This window comes from Monodelphis domestica, chromosome 5 (genome assembly GCF_027887165.1).
Source record: "Monodelphis domestica isolate mMonDom1 chromosome 5, mMonDom1.pri, whole genome shotgun sequence".
Classification (NCBI taxonomy): domain Eukaryota; kingdom Metazoa; phylum Chordata; class Mammalia; order Didelphimorphia; family Didelphidae; genus Monodelphis; species Monodelphis domestica.
The window spans coordinates 257,552,642-257,570,427 of record NC_077231.1 but is presented as its reverse complement, the minus strand read 5'-3'; the positions used below and the strand labels follow the sequence as shown (position 1 = coordinate 257,570,427).

Genomic DNA, 17,786 nt, shown 5'->3' with positions numbered 1-17,786 from the left:
AAAACAAATGGTAGATTAAGGGAGGGGGAGGTAAAAGGAAGACACAACAGAGCAATTAAAGGAAAAAGAAACAGAAGAAGAAGGAGGGATTGGAGGCCAGAAGTCCAAGATTTTGTACTGTTTTAACTTATGGAAATTGGGATAGAGGGAGAGTATTCTAGAGCATGGACTCAATATTTTTTGCGTGTATTCTGGACCCTTTGGCAATCTAGTGAAGCCTGCATGGATCTCTTCTCAGAATAATGTGGTAAATGCATAAAATAAATATATGGAATTATAAAGGAAACATCTTTACACTGGTCATCCCCAGTACCCTCCCTCTTCACCTCCTCTTCTTGGAATGTCTAATTTCATTTTAGATTTTCCTGATGGGTCACCATCTACATGCCTTTTCTGTCCCCCCAGATATTAAGATTCCCTCTCCAAAAGGTTACCTTGAATATGTTTTGTATATATTTAATATTTTCCTCCATAAATAAAAACTGATCTCATTCTTAGATCTGCAGGAGACTGGGCAGATTGTCCAGGAGCTAGGCAAAGAGTAGGAGAGAGGGGAGGAGCGAGTAAGAGAAGGAAAGGTAAAATGGGGACTGATAGAATCAAATGAACTATTTGTTAAGAGCTTTGCAAACTTTAAAGGGCTATTATATATATACCAGTTATCACTATTACCATCACCACCATCATGATTTTGTATGTGCATATTTTCTTCCCATTCAGTTCTATTGCTTTTTTGTCTTTAGATGTCTAACACCTAGCCAGAGACTAGCAAATAGTAGAAATGTTTATTGATTAAGCAGGCTAAAATCTGCTTGCTCATTTAGATCCTAAACATTTCCTTACTTTTCTGTCTGTTATGACAGCCTTGAAAAGACATCAAAGAAAATCAGAGAAAAGTTAAGTGGACTCAGGAAGCATATCAGTTTTTGGTGGATGTCCCTTTTTCATCAATTTTTACTGTTTGGGAAAAAAATTATTTCTGATTCTCCAGTTTCTGCACTATTCGTTGGTGCTCAAGTTCTGTGATTTCCAAACTCTCTAGGTGTCATTATGGTTGGACCAGAGAGAGTAGAGGGGATAGCATGTGATAAGACTGGAAAGGTCAGATAGTGTCCTGTAGAATAGAATTTTAAATGGATTTTGGAAATAGTAGGGAGTCACTGGAGTTTATTAAATAGATGGGGTGAAACGGTCAGATCTGCACTTCAGGAAAATCACTTTGGCAGCTGTGTGGATGATGAATTAAAAGTGGGAAGAAACTAGCAGAAGAGAAATGAAGAGGATATTATAAAGGTCACTTGGACTAGATATTATAAATTTTGTAATCAATATTGCAAATTCTGTAATAGATATTCCCCAAAATGAAATAAGGTGATGACTGTGAGTTTATAGAAGGGACAACTGTGAAAGAGGTTGTAGAGATAGAAATGACAAGATTTGGCAAGTGACTGGATAAACAGTGAGTGAGAGGGAGAAGTCAAGGATAGCACAGAAATTTTGAACCGAGATGACTAGAAGGACAGTGGTGTCCTTGGTAACAACAGTGAAATTCAGAAAATGGGTGGGTTTGGTAGGAAATATAATGAGTTTTGCTTTGGACATGTTGAATTTGAGATGCCTTTGAGACATTCAGTTTGAAAGGTCCAAGAGACAGAAACTTGAACAGACATAAAGATCTGAGAGGCATCTGCACAGAGATGATAATTGAACCACAGGAATTGAAGAGGTTACTAAGTGAGAGAATGCAGAAAGATAAGAAATGAGGTCCCAGAACTGAGTCTTTGGGGTATGTCTGCAGTTTGCTGCTCTGAGGAATGATTTTGGTAGAGTGGCCAAGACTTTAACAACTAGCATTTTGAAAGCCAATTAAAGTATTCATTTTTGTAAGGTTGTGCATCTGAATTAGCTATTGCAATTAAAAACCTACTGGTGTGACAATATTCTGTAAACTATTGTATTGTAATAGAAGATCCACGTATTGAGGGGCCAAGTTAATACTTGCCTTACAGGCTTCTCAACAGCCTTGATAAATGAAATACACTTTCTGTCACCAAGTATCCGGTGGCCACTGATTAGCGTAACAACTTAAATGCTGAGATATTCCTGGATTGAGATCTGAATATACTTTTTATATACTCGTAGGCTTGAGGAAGGCATATACTATGGGGAAATTATCAGAGCCCATCAGAGAAGTTTGAAGCATCCTCAACACTTCCCATCTTTAAATGCAAGGTATTTCCTTTTAAGCTTGCTTAAATCCTTCCTGCAAAAGAAAGACAAAAGTGGATCCAGCTGCATGGGTTTTAAGTCTAGGTGGACAACACAGTCTCTCATTTTACTGCATTGTTATCTCTCGGTTTTATGCAAAAGTTCTTGATGAATTCTGGATTTTCACTCAGAGGGACTGGGCTCAAATCCCAGTTTGCTTCTTTTGTGATCATAAGCAAGTCATTTAATCACATTGAGCTCAGTTTCTTCATATGTAAAATGGGGAAGTCATACTAAATCAGCTTTGTGGTTCCTTCCAGTTCCACCTTTATATGCCCATGTGAAATGATAGACAAATACAAACATGGGAGAAAATCTTAGACAATTATATAGTGATGGGAATGATCAGACATGCAGGTCCACCTTCTGTTTCCAATCTCAGTCATCTAAAAAAAAAGTTCACTCTTCCAATTTCAGTGAACTATTAGAGCCCAACAAGGTTTTGGGAATAAAGAGTTACTTTTAAGAACTTCTTATCCTGACTACAGAAAAGGAATGCTGGCTACGTGCTGTTGATCAGCTCCAGAAGTCAGTTTTGTAAGGGGAAATTTGACAAACTAACTGGGCTGGGAGGTCAAGCCTGGTCCCTGATACTCTCAGAAAGTGCTGGGGAGCTTCAGAACACATAGACAGAGGGAAAGAGTAGCACTCAGGGCTGCTTAAAGAATTCCCCCTCCCTGAACTTCTAAGCCAAAATAGCATCTGCTAGAGTAAGATCTGTGGTTTAAAAGAGCACAAGTTCATGAATCCCTGGATATCTTGAGGAATAACAAAGTCTGAGAGCTTCCAGAGCTGCCCTTGACTTATATGGATTTAATTTCAAGACCCCCAGTCCCAAGTAGGACAAGATGATACATATTGTACACAAAACCCATACACACAGTCCTGACACCAAACAGTGGAAAGAAAAAATAATAATAATAATTGAAAAAATATGCCTGGGCTAGCAATGGGATGGATGAAGAAATGGTGCCGTCTTCCATATGTATGTTCCTTGGCTGCTAAAGGTGCTTTCATTGGCTTGGAAACCTCTACTAATCAGATCACTATTTTCTGCCATGCCATTTCATTAAAAATAAGCATAAAATTAATGGAATAAAATCCAATAAACTAGCGTACTTCTAAAAGAACTTAACAAAAGACAGACCTTGTTGACCTAATCACATTCTACTGAGCTACTATGTTCCATTTTAAAAAGCTACCAACAAATTCCTGGAGGTTAAGTTCTTTTTTCCATCCTTGGCAAGGAATACACAAGATTATCTTCATACCAATTTACTCTGGATCTTTCAAAGAGGATTCTTCCTGGTTTTGTTCAAGGGGACATTGATATTCTTGGATCTATGAATTTGTTGAAGATAAAAATGAAAATACCTAGTTCCTTCCATTAAGAGCAATATTTTTTGGTGACAACTCCCCTCCCTTCCTTCTTTCCACTATCCCCTAAGCTAAATTCCAGGAAATATTAAAAATCTAAGAACAACTGAAGAAGTTTTCATTTTTGTAATGCTAACTTTAATATAATGGCAGCTTAAAATTTAGACTTAAAATGCTTTTTTTCTTCCTATTTTGAATTTTTTTCAATTCCTTACTATTTTGAAAATTTGATCTTGCTGGATTGAAGAGATAGTATTTTCACCTCTGATCTTTGTTCTCTCTTTCATTATCAGTTGCTATTTAGGTAATTACAATTAAATTTCCTTCTCAACCTCCTCATCAAATCAGCCACCAAATCTTATCAATATCACCTCCAAAGCATCTTTCCTACCATCTCCTTTTCTCCACTCCTACAGCCCTATCCTAAGTCAGATCCTGACCCTTCCTCATTTGGACAACACAGTGTAGAATATTGGGATAATGACTGGATTTGTAGTCAGAGGACCTGAGTTCAAACTTCAATTCTTTTACTTATCATGACCTTGCAAGTTATTTGACTTCTCTAAGCCTAACTTTCCTTTTCTATAAGTGAGGGTATTAGATTAGATAACTTCTGAGATTCCTTAGTTCAAAATTTGTGACATGTATCATTATACTGCTAGTTGGCACAGTGGAGAGAGAGATGGAGAGGGAGAGGGAGAGGGAGGGGGATGGAGAGAGAGACAGACAGACAGACAGACAAAGAGAGAGAGAGAAAGAGAGAGAGAGAGAGAGAGAGAGAGAGAGAGAGACAGAGAGAGAATTTACTTAATTGTGTATATGTCATTCAACACCAGTATAATGTAAGCTCTTTTAGGGTAGGCACCATTTTTATTTTATTTTTTGTCCTGGAAAAGTAACTAGCATATTATATGTGCTCAATAAATGGTTCTTGAGTTGAATTAAAATATCACCATGTGAAATCCTGGTGATCAGGATCTATGTAAACTGGTATCTTTAAAAACAGAGTATGCTAAGATCTTCCATTTTACCTGCTCTAAGCCCCCATATCTCCCAATGTCTAGTGAGCATCTCCACTTGTATCTCAATTTCATTTTAAACTCAATTTGTTCAAGCCTGAGTTGGTCTCTCTGCTCCCCATACATTAACCAGTTGCCCCTCCTGAATTGTTTGCTCTTTGATTCATATCACTACAGCTGCCACAAACTGTGGCCTCAAGAGATATATTTTAAAAGAAAAATTCTCCAGAGTGACCATGGGCAAATAACTTACACTATCCGAGCTTCAGATTCCGCATCTATAAAATGAGGATTAAAATATTTGAACTGCCTCTCTCTCAGAGTTGTTCAGAAAGTATTTCACAAAACTTAAAGCACTATGAAGATGTTAAAAGAAAAAAGGGGGAAAAATGACCATTAAACGTGGGCTGTACACGTTTAGAGAAAGCTAACACAAATGCTGTGCTGGCATCCAGTGACATGTTCAAGGATCTAAGGCAGATTTCTTACCAAATAATCGAGTTTCTACCCAGGCTTTTGAATAGGGTCGTGAAAAGAATTGCACAAGAAAAGAAGACAGAGATCAACTGTAATCTGCACCGATGGAAAGGGAACTCACAACTACATAATTTCAAACACTCCAAATATTAAGTTAATCAAAGTTGGTCATGACACTTTTTAGCTGCTGTTGTAAGTTAAAGGGCTCGGGAGCATTCTGTCTCAAAGGAACTTTCTCAATCCACTAACAAAAATAGTATCTGTGGCGTTAGACAGAGTATTCCAGGGCCAGGTACAAGCAATCAGTCAAACAACAGATAAAGGTAGTGCTAAATCTTTTCTGGAAAATAAATGCTTTGCCAAGTAAGACTTGGTTCCACTTGCTGAATTGCAAACTTTCCTTCTTCTTCCTTTTTTAAAAAAAAATTATGCTATGTGTTAGGACTCCATGTTCACATTAGAATTGCGCAAAACCTTGGCTCCTATGAATGGAATGATACTTGATTTGCCGAGTTCCAGTCAATTTTATATCATTAAAACTCTCAGTTTCTAGAATGGTTGAAATGTGCAGAGTGCACAGCATTATTTTAATAAATCTCATTTGACTTGACATGAAGGCAGAAGGATAAAGCCAGGAACCCCTTAAGAGAGTCCTATTATTAAGGGATATGCCAGGTTCCTGTTTTTTTTTTTTCCTCTCTGCCTTTGGATATTTTCCATTTCATACCTCTAATTCTAAGCTAGAACATTTGTAAATCTTTGTTAATGATGATGCTGAATTCTGGAGACCAGAATCGATGGTTAGTACTTTCCCATTTTATCACCAATCCGCAAAGTTTTGAAAATTAATCAGCTTTATTTTACAAATACTCAGAAATTCTTAAAGGCCTCCTCAGATCTTTCCATCATATATTCCATTGGTATTATTAACTCATCTTGTTGAAGCTGTCCTCATCTTCCCCTCTGATTTGTACAAATTGTTTACGTTTTAATTCAATTAAGCTCGTTATCTGCTCCAACTTATGACAAATATACACAGTCCTTGCTATTATTCAATAAAAACTGCTAGCCTGCCCTTCAAAGCAATAAATGAGACTTGTCAGTGTTGTAAGTCTGTTTCCTGAATTGATATGTACAAAGCAATTTTTTAAGGTATTAGTTGCTGGGTACAGTTAGTTCCCAAACATTTAGTGCACTGAGTTTACATATGGGATTCTTTAAGTGGGTTCTAATGTTTCTATAATCTGGTAAAATGCTATTAATCTTTTGTAGCCACTTTTTAAAAAGTACTCTGTGTGCTGAAAACAGGTTTAAAATTCAAACCAATTTTATGTGGAGTTATACACTATCATTACATGAGCATAATTAATTATCTTAATAAAAGGTTTGGTGGATCCTTGTAAGGAACACAGCACTCTTAATTGTTTATGTTGCTAAAATTCAAACAAAAATAATTATTCATTGCTTATTTGTTCATGTTTTGCATTACCTGATATAGTTAAGATTATATAGCATCTTGTTAGATGCTTGGTAGTATTTAGGAGAAATTTGGGATGACCTTGGAATGATCTCTACAGTTCCAGCTGCTTACTTTAAACTCATACAATACCAGATGTGGAATCAGTGCGTCTGCACTCAAACGCTCTCCTGTGGATTTCGAGTGATGAAACAGACAAGACCATAATGACAGGCTGATTAGACAGGTTTGGCAGAAAGGGAATTCTGAAGATATCCATGAATCATGTAGAACTGCATGAAATGCAGGCCACATCTTTACTAAAATCACAGAAATATAAAAGCATCACTGACATGAATATTTTAGAAAAATTGGGGTTAATTTCAGGGGAAATCTTCATAGATTTCAATAGGGATAGGTTTGCTTTGTTAATGGCATCCTGCAACACACTAAGTTGACTAAAAGGATGCATGTACTTTTTAGATTAAAAAGCATTCTTTACTTATTTAATTTGTGTGTTTTCATTTAGGCATTTGCCTTTCTTTTTTTCCTCTTTTCTTCTTTTTAAAAAGGAATTGCTAATAAATGCCTCCCTATTTATGCTGCCTGGCCATGAAATCACATGTTCAGTGTCACATAAAATTTAGTACCTAGTAAAATCTGTTCAGACTTCAACTATATTTTGCCTTCTCTGTTGCTAGAGCCAGCCTACGGATGTTTGCAATACAACCAGCTGCAGCTTCTTGCAGGACTTCATCAGGAGAGCCAACCATATCCAGTAAAAGCTAGGGCAAAAAGAAAGGGCAGGGAGGAGAGAGAGAAAAGAGCCAAAGATTAATCTCAAAGCTAAGCATAATGAAATCATGTGATTGAAACAATTTCAAATCATCAGTGTCTAAAAAGAAGATCATGGGCAAGGATTAGAGGATGGTTTTAGGCAATACTGTAAGTAAAAGTAGACCTGATAATGATGGTATGAAGGGTTTGGGGACACAAACAACTTTCTATTATTAAAAATTATTCCAGGTTCCTGTTTTTTTTTTCCTCTTTCCTTTGGATATTTCCCATCTCATTCATTAGCTAAATTCAAGTCCTAATGATTTTAGTTCTCCAATATCTTTCTCATTCCTCCCTCCCCATTCTGATTGCCACCTCTATTTCAGGATCTTATTAACTCTTCTTTTTACCCATTTATTCAATGTCTACTGTATGCTCTTCCTAACTCTTTCACCCATTACAAACAGATATAGTCCATCAAGACAAATTTTCACATTGGTCATATAAAAAAAAATCTTTACCTTTCTATTATGAGGTGAGAAGCATGTTTCATTAGTCCTCTAGAATCATCCCTGGTCATTTCATTGATAAGAATTCAGCCCAATAGTATTCTATCACATTTCTATACCATAGCTTGTTTATCTATCCCCCCAGTTCATGGACACCCTCTCAGATTCCTATTTAGAGTTTAATTTAGAATAAATCCTTCTTTTAATCTACCCTCCCTCCAATTTCCCCTCTTTGCTGGTCCCCTTTTCATCCTGTTTAATAAAATAATTTTTGTACCCAACTTTGTATGTATATTCTTCCTTATTTTGCACAGCTCAGATGAGAATGAGGTTAATATATCAGCTGCTTCCCTCCTCATCCTTACTGTTTTTTTATGTAGATGTCTTTTGTGCACCCTGATTATATAAGATAGCTTCCCTAAATCCTCCTTTTCCTTCCTTCAAGCCTGTGAATTTGTCTCCCCCCTTTACCCCATTCTTTTCTTAAATCATCAAGACATAACAAAACTACTCCCAGGCCCTTTCTAACTAGACTCCCTTTACGAATCCTGATGATAAGAAGAGTTCAGAGAAGACACTTGTATCATCTCCTCATGTTAAAATGTAAGCAGTTTAACTTTATCACATTATTAATTCATATTTACCTTTTGATGTTTCTGTTCACTCTTGTGTTTGACCTTTAAAGTTTCTCTGCATCTCTAGCCTTTTCATTAGGAATACTTGGAAGTCATCTATCTTATTTGAGATCTAGTTTCCTCTGTGGCATTATGCTCATATTTGCTGGGTAAATTATTCTTGACTATAAACTCTTAAAAGTTAATTCCTTTTCTAATCTTTTTTCCATAGTACTCATTTCAATTCTTCCTCAGACATTTATAATTTCATTTATAATTTTTTTAACCTTTTATAACTCTGGTTTTATCTCTTTAGGAATTCTAGTTAGGTTTGTGCCCAAGCTGTGCATTTCTTTGAAGCATTGCTTGTAGATGTTTTAGAGTCTTATCTTTTGTATTTTATCTTGAGTGTCCCTGCCACTGTAAAAACTTTTATTGTGGTGTAATCCTTTTCTTGTTTTTCCATTCTTCCAATCTTCTTCCTGACTTTGAACTAGATGTCCTAACCTCTATGGAACTTCTGGAGGGAATGCCTGAGGTAGTCTTATTCTTATTGCTGCTTTCGTGGGGGTACAAAGTGTTGTGCTATTCTAGGGTTTCAGGGAAGGACCAGGAACCTATAAGCTTTAAAGGTCTCTCAAAATGTCTGATTAAAACAGAGCCTGGTTTCTGCCTTCCTATCAGAAATATATAAGTTCCTGGCCTGGGTTTGGGTCTATGTTAGACACATTGCTAATGGATTTAGACCCTATCATCTACCTGGAAAGCTCTGTAAGAGTAAAAGAATTATAGATTCCCCTTTGGTATGGGATTCCTTCCTTGGTTATTCCTCTGCAAGCTGAGCTAGATGCTAGAAGTGAGGACATATTCTGTACATGAAGAATGAGCCACATCTCTGAAGATGCTGGTGCTTCTGAGCATTCTCCACTCTTCATATTTAAACACCACTCCTCTGAATGGTCCCTTTCTCAGTCTACCCAGGATTTGTGACTCAAAACTGGATAATGGGCAACAAAGGTGTCAGTTCACCCCTGTCTCCATCTCAGCAACCCAGTATAGGTCTAGTAGTGCCCTATATGAATCTAGGACTTTCTCTTGCGTTGGTACACAGTGTTTTCCTGGGCACTGGAATGTTCCACATGGGTTGTACTCCTAATTGACTTCATCCCCAGTGTCCACTTACCTCTCCATCTTCCTATCTTGATCTGAGCTAAACAAATGATTCACAATAACTTTTTCTGGGTTCCTCTGACAGGATTCAACATGGCATATTTTCTAGGTCATTTTGGAGGTGAATATGGAAAGGAGCTCACTATACAGCCTTTCACCACTCTACCATCTTGATCTTATTAACAGTCTCCTCCATTTCCAACTCCCTCACCACAGCATCACTTTTGTATTGGTACTCCTTAAGGCAGAATGCCTATTTCATAGAGTTGTGGAGAGGATCAAAGTGGCAAAGTTAGGACTTAAGTCTCAATTCTTTGGTCCTTAATTTAGTGCTTTTCCTATTGTACCATGATCCAGCATGACTTTATGTACTTATTTTACCTTTTTCATCTTCCTTTTTTTTGGAGGAAGTTGGCAGCATACCAGGATATTCCCATTGGAAGAGGGCAGTGGTGGCAAAGAAGACCATCTCACTATAGGTAGAGTTGCTCTAACAGGAACCTACTGTGCCTCTATGAGGGGTGGGGTAGGAAAGGAGGTATACCTGGAGAGGAGCACCATGGATAAGGATAATGAATAAGGCTGAGTGAAGGAACAGGATGCCAATCCATTGTGTAGGCTGTTCAAACAACATGAGGTGAGCTGAGACACATATATAGCAATTTCTAGACTGTCAGGGGGAAGGAAACATGCCTCCATTCCAGGAGAAGAAAGGGGATACCACCAGAAGCCAACAGCCTGGGACACAGCCTCAGAAACGTTGCTTTAGTTATGGATATGGATGCCTAGTATATGTTGATTGAATTGAATTGTATTTATGCCCATCTAGCCCCACCATTAGAGAGCAAATGAAATCCATTTTCTAGAATTCTGGCTCATAAAAGTCCCAGTTATACTTGCCTAGGCATTTGAATCCTATTAGTTTATATTTTTTTAACTAATTTTAATTTACTGGAGAAGGGATGAAATAGAAATTGCAGTTGCCACCATATTCTTTAATTAGTAGTACACATCAATGTATCCATTTAAAAATACACTTCATATAAAACAGGACATTAGCTACAATTCTGTTGCTATCCAGTTATGTCAAAGTGAAAAATGATGGCATACATTTATACTTAAATTAAGGAATTAGTACCATTATATATATATATGTGTGTGTGTGTGTGTTTATATATGTATAAAACACACATATTTGTAAAACAATGATAGCTAATATTTAACAACTAGTTTTGCAAAGTGCTTTACACATGTTATATCTCATTTGATTTTTATCTTTATACTTATGTGAGGTAGGTGCTATGATCCTCACTTTACAGATGAAAGAAATGAGACTACACCAAGTTAACTCCCAGGGCCACATAACTAGTATGAGGCAAGATTTGAATTTGGGTCTTCTGTTCTCAAAATTCACTGCTTTTGCCATTATACCTAGTTGTCTCAAAAACACCTTTACAAGGTATTATACATACATATGTATAAATATTCATATATATTTTTATATATGTACATATATATTACTTGATCCTCACATCAACTCTGGGGGAATATTATGTCATAATCCCCACTTTACAGATGAATAAACTGAATCTCAAAAAAGATTTAATGATTTGCTCATGATCACACAACTCTTAAGTGTCAGTGTCAGAATTTGAACCCAGATCTTGCCTGATTCCAAGCTCAAAGCCTTTTCCATTATGCTCTCCTGCCTCCACAGCAGAAAATCACTTTGTTAGGATAACCATGGTTATACTTATTTCCATTTGGTTTTATGAAGTGAATATTGTTTGGAGAAAAGATTAGTCATCTCAGCTTTGGAATGCTAGTCATAATTTTAATAGAAAACGAATCACTAAGTATGTGTTTAAAATATCTGATATCATTAAGCAATAGAAAAAGGATCTTTATCTGACTTGGAGCGAAGCTCAGAGGAGTAAGAGTTTTCATTATCTGGAATTATTTTAATATTCATTTGAAAGATGCTACACATCCTGAAATCATATAAGGCATACATAGCCTTTTAGGTCAAGCCATTCAACCCAATTTCAATTTTGTGATACCAAGGGGTTTTTACAGATGGGAACTCCATGGCATTAAGCCCAAATGGTTAAGATACATCCATCCCCTTATGCCCCTCACATCTCTCAGGCACCCAATATAATCTATTCTAATTCATCTGCAACTTTGTATGATTCCCTTAATCTATTTATATTTAATAAACAGGAAACATCTCTGGTGAATAATGAGTTCTATATTCTTATTACCCATTACATAAAATGATATCTTTTTTCAAGTTTTAAGAGATATTCTACAATCCCAGTATTTGGAGATGAACAAGTCTGTGCTGACTTTATCAACAAGCTTTGCAAATATATAAATATTAATTATGTTTCTTCTCATCCTAAATCTTTCTAAATAGCAGTTAAGAGCATAGTTGACTAGGAGAATTGAGTTGTCACTGTTAGGGGTTAGCAAATCAAGAAGATAGGAGTCAGGTAAAATAAATGATGAATTTAGTTTTAGACATAATGCTCATTTAAAAAAATAATTTTAATTTTAAAATATTTTTCCATGTTTACATGATTCATTTTCTCCCCCCCCTTTTTACTCCCCCCTCCCAGAGCTGACAAGCAATTCCACTGGGTTGTACAAATGTTATCACTTGATACCTATTTCCATATTTTTCATTTTTGCTATAGAGCAATCTCTTAAAGCCTAAACCCCAACTCACATACCCACACATACATGTGATACGTGATGTCATATATTTTGCTTTTGTATTTCTACTCCCATAGTTCTTTCTCTCAATGTGGATAGTATTCTTTCCCCTAAGCCCTTCAGGAGTATCCTGGCTTATTGCATTACTACTAGTAGCAAAGTCTACCATGTTCTCCTGGTTCTGCTCATTTCACTTTGTGTCAGTTCATTGAGGTTCTCCCAGTTCACATAGAAATCCTTCAGTTCATCAATCCTTACAGCACAATAGTATTCCATCGCCATCATATACCACAATTTATTCAGTCATTCCCCATATGAAGGATATCCCTTCATTTTCCAATTTTTTGCCACCACAATGAGTGAAGCTATGAATATTTTTGTGCAAGTATTTTTCCTTATTATCTCTTTAGGGCACAAACCTAGTAGTGGTATGGCTGGAAGTCAGTCTTTTAAAGCCCTTTGGGCATAGTTCCAAATTGCCTTCCAGAATGGCTGGATTAATTTACAACTCCATCAATGCATTTGTGTCCCAATTTTGCCACAACTCCTCCAACATTTATTATTTTCCTTTGCTGTCATATTGACCAGTCTATTAGGTGTATGGTGATACCTCAGCATTGTTTTGATTTGCATTTCTTTAATTATGAGAGATTATTATATTAATATTTTAGAAATTATGAACTTAAAAAATCCTTACTTTCTGTCTTAGAGTTAAGACTAAGTATCCATTCTAAGTCAGCAGAGCAGTAAGGACTATGCAATTGGGGTAAAGTGATTTTTCCAAGGTCACACAATTAGGAAGTGTCTGAGTTCAGATTTGAACCTGGGACCTCTAGATTCCAGGTCTGGCACTCTGTACACTATACCTCCTAGGTGCTCCATGAGCTTAGTTTTAAAGGGGCTAATGGGGTACCCATGTGGAAGGAGATGATCTAAATGCAGTTGGAATGGCTCAGATGGTGTTCAGGAGACAATAAAGAACTGGGGATGGGGATGGAGGTTTAGGTGTTGGTTAGCACAGAGTGATTATTGAAGCTGTTGGAGTCATAGGACATACATAGAACCTGAAATAGAAAGAGATTTTTTATATCATCTATTCCATCCCATTTATTTCCAATGAGGAAGCTAAAGCCTAGAGAGGTTAAATAACTCAAGTAGGTTAAATAACTCAAGTTACACAAAGAGATAGGATTCAAATCTATATCATCTCATTCTAAATCCACCATATTTTCCATCACAACATGTTCCCTCAAAAGAACTGAAATGATTGAGGGTGGTATTAGAATCCATCAATCAATTGGGCTCTATTGATTAAAAATAAACATTTATTAAGCATCTACTATGTACAAGCCTATACAGAAAACTTTTATTAGTCCAATGCTCTTTGATAAGATCTCTAGAGAAGAGTATTCAGGAAGAGGGAATGACCAAGGATCTTAGCAAATATTTCCCTTAAGGGGTGAAAAGAGGAGGAACAAAGACAGATATTGTTATGTCTTGTCATTTGCCTGTGTACTATTAGAATCCAGTGCATACACTTGGCACTTGATAGATGTAAGTCAGTGTGGGCAAAATGCTTTGCAAACCTAAAGTTTTAATTATTATCATTATCTTGTTCTTATCTTTTTAATGGAATTTAAAATGATCTTAAGACAAATCAATTTCTTTCTTGCTCTTGTTCTTGTTCTTCTTGTTCTTCCTCTTCCTCTTCTTCTTTTCTTCTTCTTTCTTTTTTTTTTAAACCCGTATCTTCTATATATTGGTTCTAAGGCAGAAGAGCAGGAAGATCTAGGCAATGGGGGCTAAGCAACTAGCTAAGGTCACACAGCTAGGACATATCTGAGGCAATATTTGAACCCAGGTCTTCTCTTCTCCAAACCTGGCTTTCTATCAACTAAGTCACTTGCTTGCTTCCTCTGCTATTATTATTTTGCATTTAATGATCAAGGAACTGTTGAACAGTAGATGAAAAAAACTGCTGTTTAGAACTAAAGAAAAGTATTAGGACATAAGCTCATCTCTTCTAGGCTTCCTGAAAGAAAACTTGGTACAGCTCCAATATAAGACAGGATGACCTCATCCCATTGCTATATGATTTTGATTTCATCCACAATATCTGTATTTCTTAAAGATTTTCATTCCATATTGTTTGGAGATGATTAGTATTTCATATGGTGATATTAACTAAAACGTTCTTAGCTCGTTATGGATCATTGTTCTATCTGGATGAAGGTGAGGCACCAGTTTGGTATGTGATCATGTTCTGGTTTCAATATTTTCTTGGTTGAGTAATTAAGGATATTTTGAGGTTACTGTATTTATAAAAAGTGGGGCACTATTGAATGGATGGAATGCCAGGTTTGGGGTCAGGAAGACTCTTCTTTCTGAGTTCAAGTCTAGCCTCAAACACTTACTGACCTTGGGAAAGTCAATTACTCTTTGTATCAATTTCCCCATTTGTAAAATAAGGATAATAATAGCGCCTACCTTCCAGGGTTGTTATGAGGTTCAAATGAGATAATAATTGTAAAGCACTCAGCAGAATGCCTGGCATAAAGTAAGAGCTATAAAAATGTTTCCTAGTATTATTATTATCCTGCTTTATCATGTATTCTTCAAATAGCTAGAAATCTTGCTCTTTTTTGGTGAGGAAGTATTAACATTTTATAGCTAGCTAAGGATGATAGACACTATAATTTGTTAATATTTTATGGGCTTTTGTTAGAATATGGGTTTCTAGATTATTAATATGTAGTTAATTGTAGTTTACAATTCTAAAAGAACACTTGAAACTGATATTTTATAAGTATCAATAGAATTATTATTATTAATGTTAATTTAATAATTAAATAGTACAATAATAACAATTGAATATATGGGAGTTTTTATATCCATTTAATCATTTTAATTGCCTCTTTTTTGGCCTTCTTCAGCTACATTATGTCCAATTTCTTTCTTGATGATGTCCATTATGAAATTTTGTTGTCCTCAACAGAATATTAGACTAATGTGTGTTAGGAACCTTTTACAAAGACACCTAGGATGCTTTTCCTGGATTGCTACTGATAGCTAGCTGAGGGACCACAATTTGGTGCATTTGGGGTTATTTCTCCAAAATGAATTACTCTATATTTCATAATGAAATGAATCTGCCACTTTTTGGGCCCCTCAGAAAGCATGCTACCTTGTCTTGGTAGATTTCTAGCAAAATCCATAGTTAACACTTCTCTGTCCACAAACATCAGTGCCTATTGAGTTGTCCCTGATCATATTTTCCTGTTTCAAATCTGGTTCTTTTATCCAGTGATAAAAGAATCCCACCAGTTTCAGTGGTAGTAATTTTTTGAGCTTTCAGGGTGGAACTCTATTAAAGTTTTCCTGTATACCTGAAGACCAGTGGGGAATGCTCCTTGCCCACATACTTATTAACCTCCATTAAAAGAGAAATCTGTCATTATTTCCCCCTTTAGGAGATTATTTTGTCTCGTTCCCACATAAAGCTTATGTTTGCCAGTGAGACATTTCAAAAATCTCATTCTATCAGCTTGCCAGGTATGAAAGTGAAACTCTACAGTCTACAAGCCTCAGGGTCTTGTCTGGAACCATTTTATGACCTGTTTCTTCATACTTAACTTTTTTTTTCCCCTTACTGCAACTTGGGCATCACATTTAATGTGGACGTAATGACTTCTCCCCTTAGCAGTGCTCCAATTTGAACTTTTCCATCAATTAATAAATCAATGAGCATTTATCAAAGGCCTCCAATCCTAGGCTGGTACTACAGGCAGAGCTAAGGATTTGTGGACAAAAATGAAACAGTCCTTGTCCTCAAGAAGCTGACATTTCTTCCCTTAGCTCTTCTCAGTAATACAAAGATCCACGACAAAACTAATGGACCCGTGATGAAAATGCGATCCACCTCCAAAGAAAGAAATGAGAGAATCTGAAGGCAGATTGAAGTGTACTATTTTTAATGTTTTTGTCTTTTTTTCCTTTTGGGGCTCTGTTTTCTTTCCAACATGACTAATATGGACATATTTTTTGCATGATTACACACGTAACCTATATCAAGTTGCTTTTTCTCTCAATGAGGGAGAGGGGCAGAAGGGAGAAAAATTAGAAATCAAAAAATTTTAACACAAACATAAAATTTGTTCTTACATGTAATTGGGGAAAAAATAAAATAAAAAAGAAGTGTACATTCTTTAGCAAGAGGATATTTTATAGCCTAACAAAGAAACTCTAGAGATATCTAAAGTTCAAACTTCACCCTATCTCTCTCTTCCTCAAGAAGCTCCAATAGCTTGTCTCTAGGATAAAATACAAACTGCTTCATTTGGCATTTAAAACCAAATGTGTAACAAACCTAATTAGACATAGTCCAGCAGTTTTAAGGTTTAAAATGCAATAAACACTTCTGGATCATAAAACCCAATTAAAAACCACTTTACTGCTGGGACTTCTGGGTAAGCATGGCAGCAGTCTAGATGCGGGACATTTCCTCTCCTCAGACCCACTGATATAGACTACCTCAAAAGACCCCAAAAACCATTTTCATAAGAATGAAGGGGCTCTACAGTAGAGTGAAGCATTGAAGGTATGTGGGATTTGGGCACATCCACACTATAAGGAGGTGAAAAAGCTCCCACCTAAACATGATCTGATCTAACCTCCCCCACCCCACCTACAGAGTCAGAGTCAGAGTCAGCAAGCACCAGAATCAGCAAGTGAGCGAGGGACACCTCTGGAGTGAGCAAGTGGTACCTCTAGGTCCTTAGGAGCTGACTAAAAATACTGAGGACCTACCCCTGAGAGCAGCTACACCTGAAACACCAGTGGGCTGGGGAATGCCGACCATGGGTGCTCTCAGCAAGAGGGGCAGAGAAGAACAATGAACAGCAGAAGCTGCTGAGATCCAAGAGCTTGCCTCAGGCAAAATCCTTGCTCCTTGACGCCATACTCAGAGAGCCTGCCTATTTCACTCAGATTTCTGACTAAAAAGGGAAGAAAAAAACCCATTGTGATGGCAAATTGTGCCCAGGAGCCTCAAACTCCATCCACCACCAAAAAAAAAATTAAAAAGAAGGCATTGACCCTTGAAATTTTTTATGGAGGAAAAACCCAGGCTACAGAGGAAATACAGGAGGAAATTCAAACAATGCCAAAACCTTAAAAAAAATGGAAATTTTCACAAGCTCTTGAAGAATTTAAATTGGAGCTTATCCAGAAGATGGAAGCCTTTTGGCAAGAAAAGTGGGAAATAGTTCAAAGAGAAAATAACAGTTTGAGGGACAAGAACTCCCAATTGGAGAAACAGCTGGAAGCTACGAAAAGCAGGATAGGCCAAACTGAAAATGAAATTCAAAAGATTAAAGCAGACAACCAAAAGATTATAACAGAA

The 17,786-nt window shown here is 36.6% G+C and overlaps 1 protein-coding gene across 4 annotated transcripts in view; it reads right to left on the bottom strand.

The window, feature by feature from the left end:
• Positions 1 to 5,977: 5,977 nt before the first annotated feature.
• ODAD2 (outer dynein arm docking complex subunit 2) overlaps positions 5,978 to 17,786 on the bottom strand; it is a 216,251-nt gene continuing 204,442 nt past the window's right edge. For all 4 annotated transcript variants that reach the window (XM_007504821.3, XM_007504818.3, XM_007504820.3 and 1 more), the window contains exon 14: positions 5,978 to 7,382. In XM_007504821.3, coding sequence (XP_007504883.1) covers positions 7,269 to 7,382 — 114 coding nt within the window. In that variant the 3' untranslated portion in view covers positions 5,978 to 7,268. The remainder of the gene's footprint in view (positions 7,383 to 17,786) is intronic.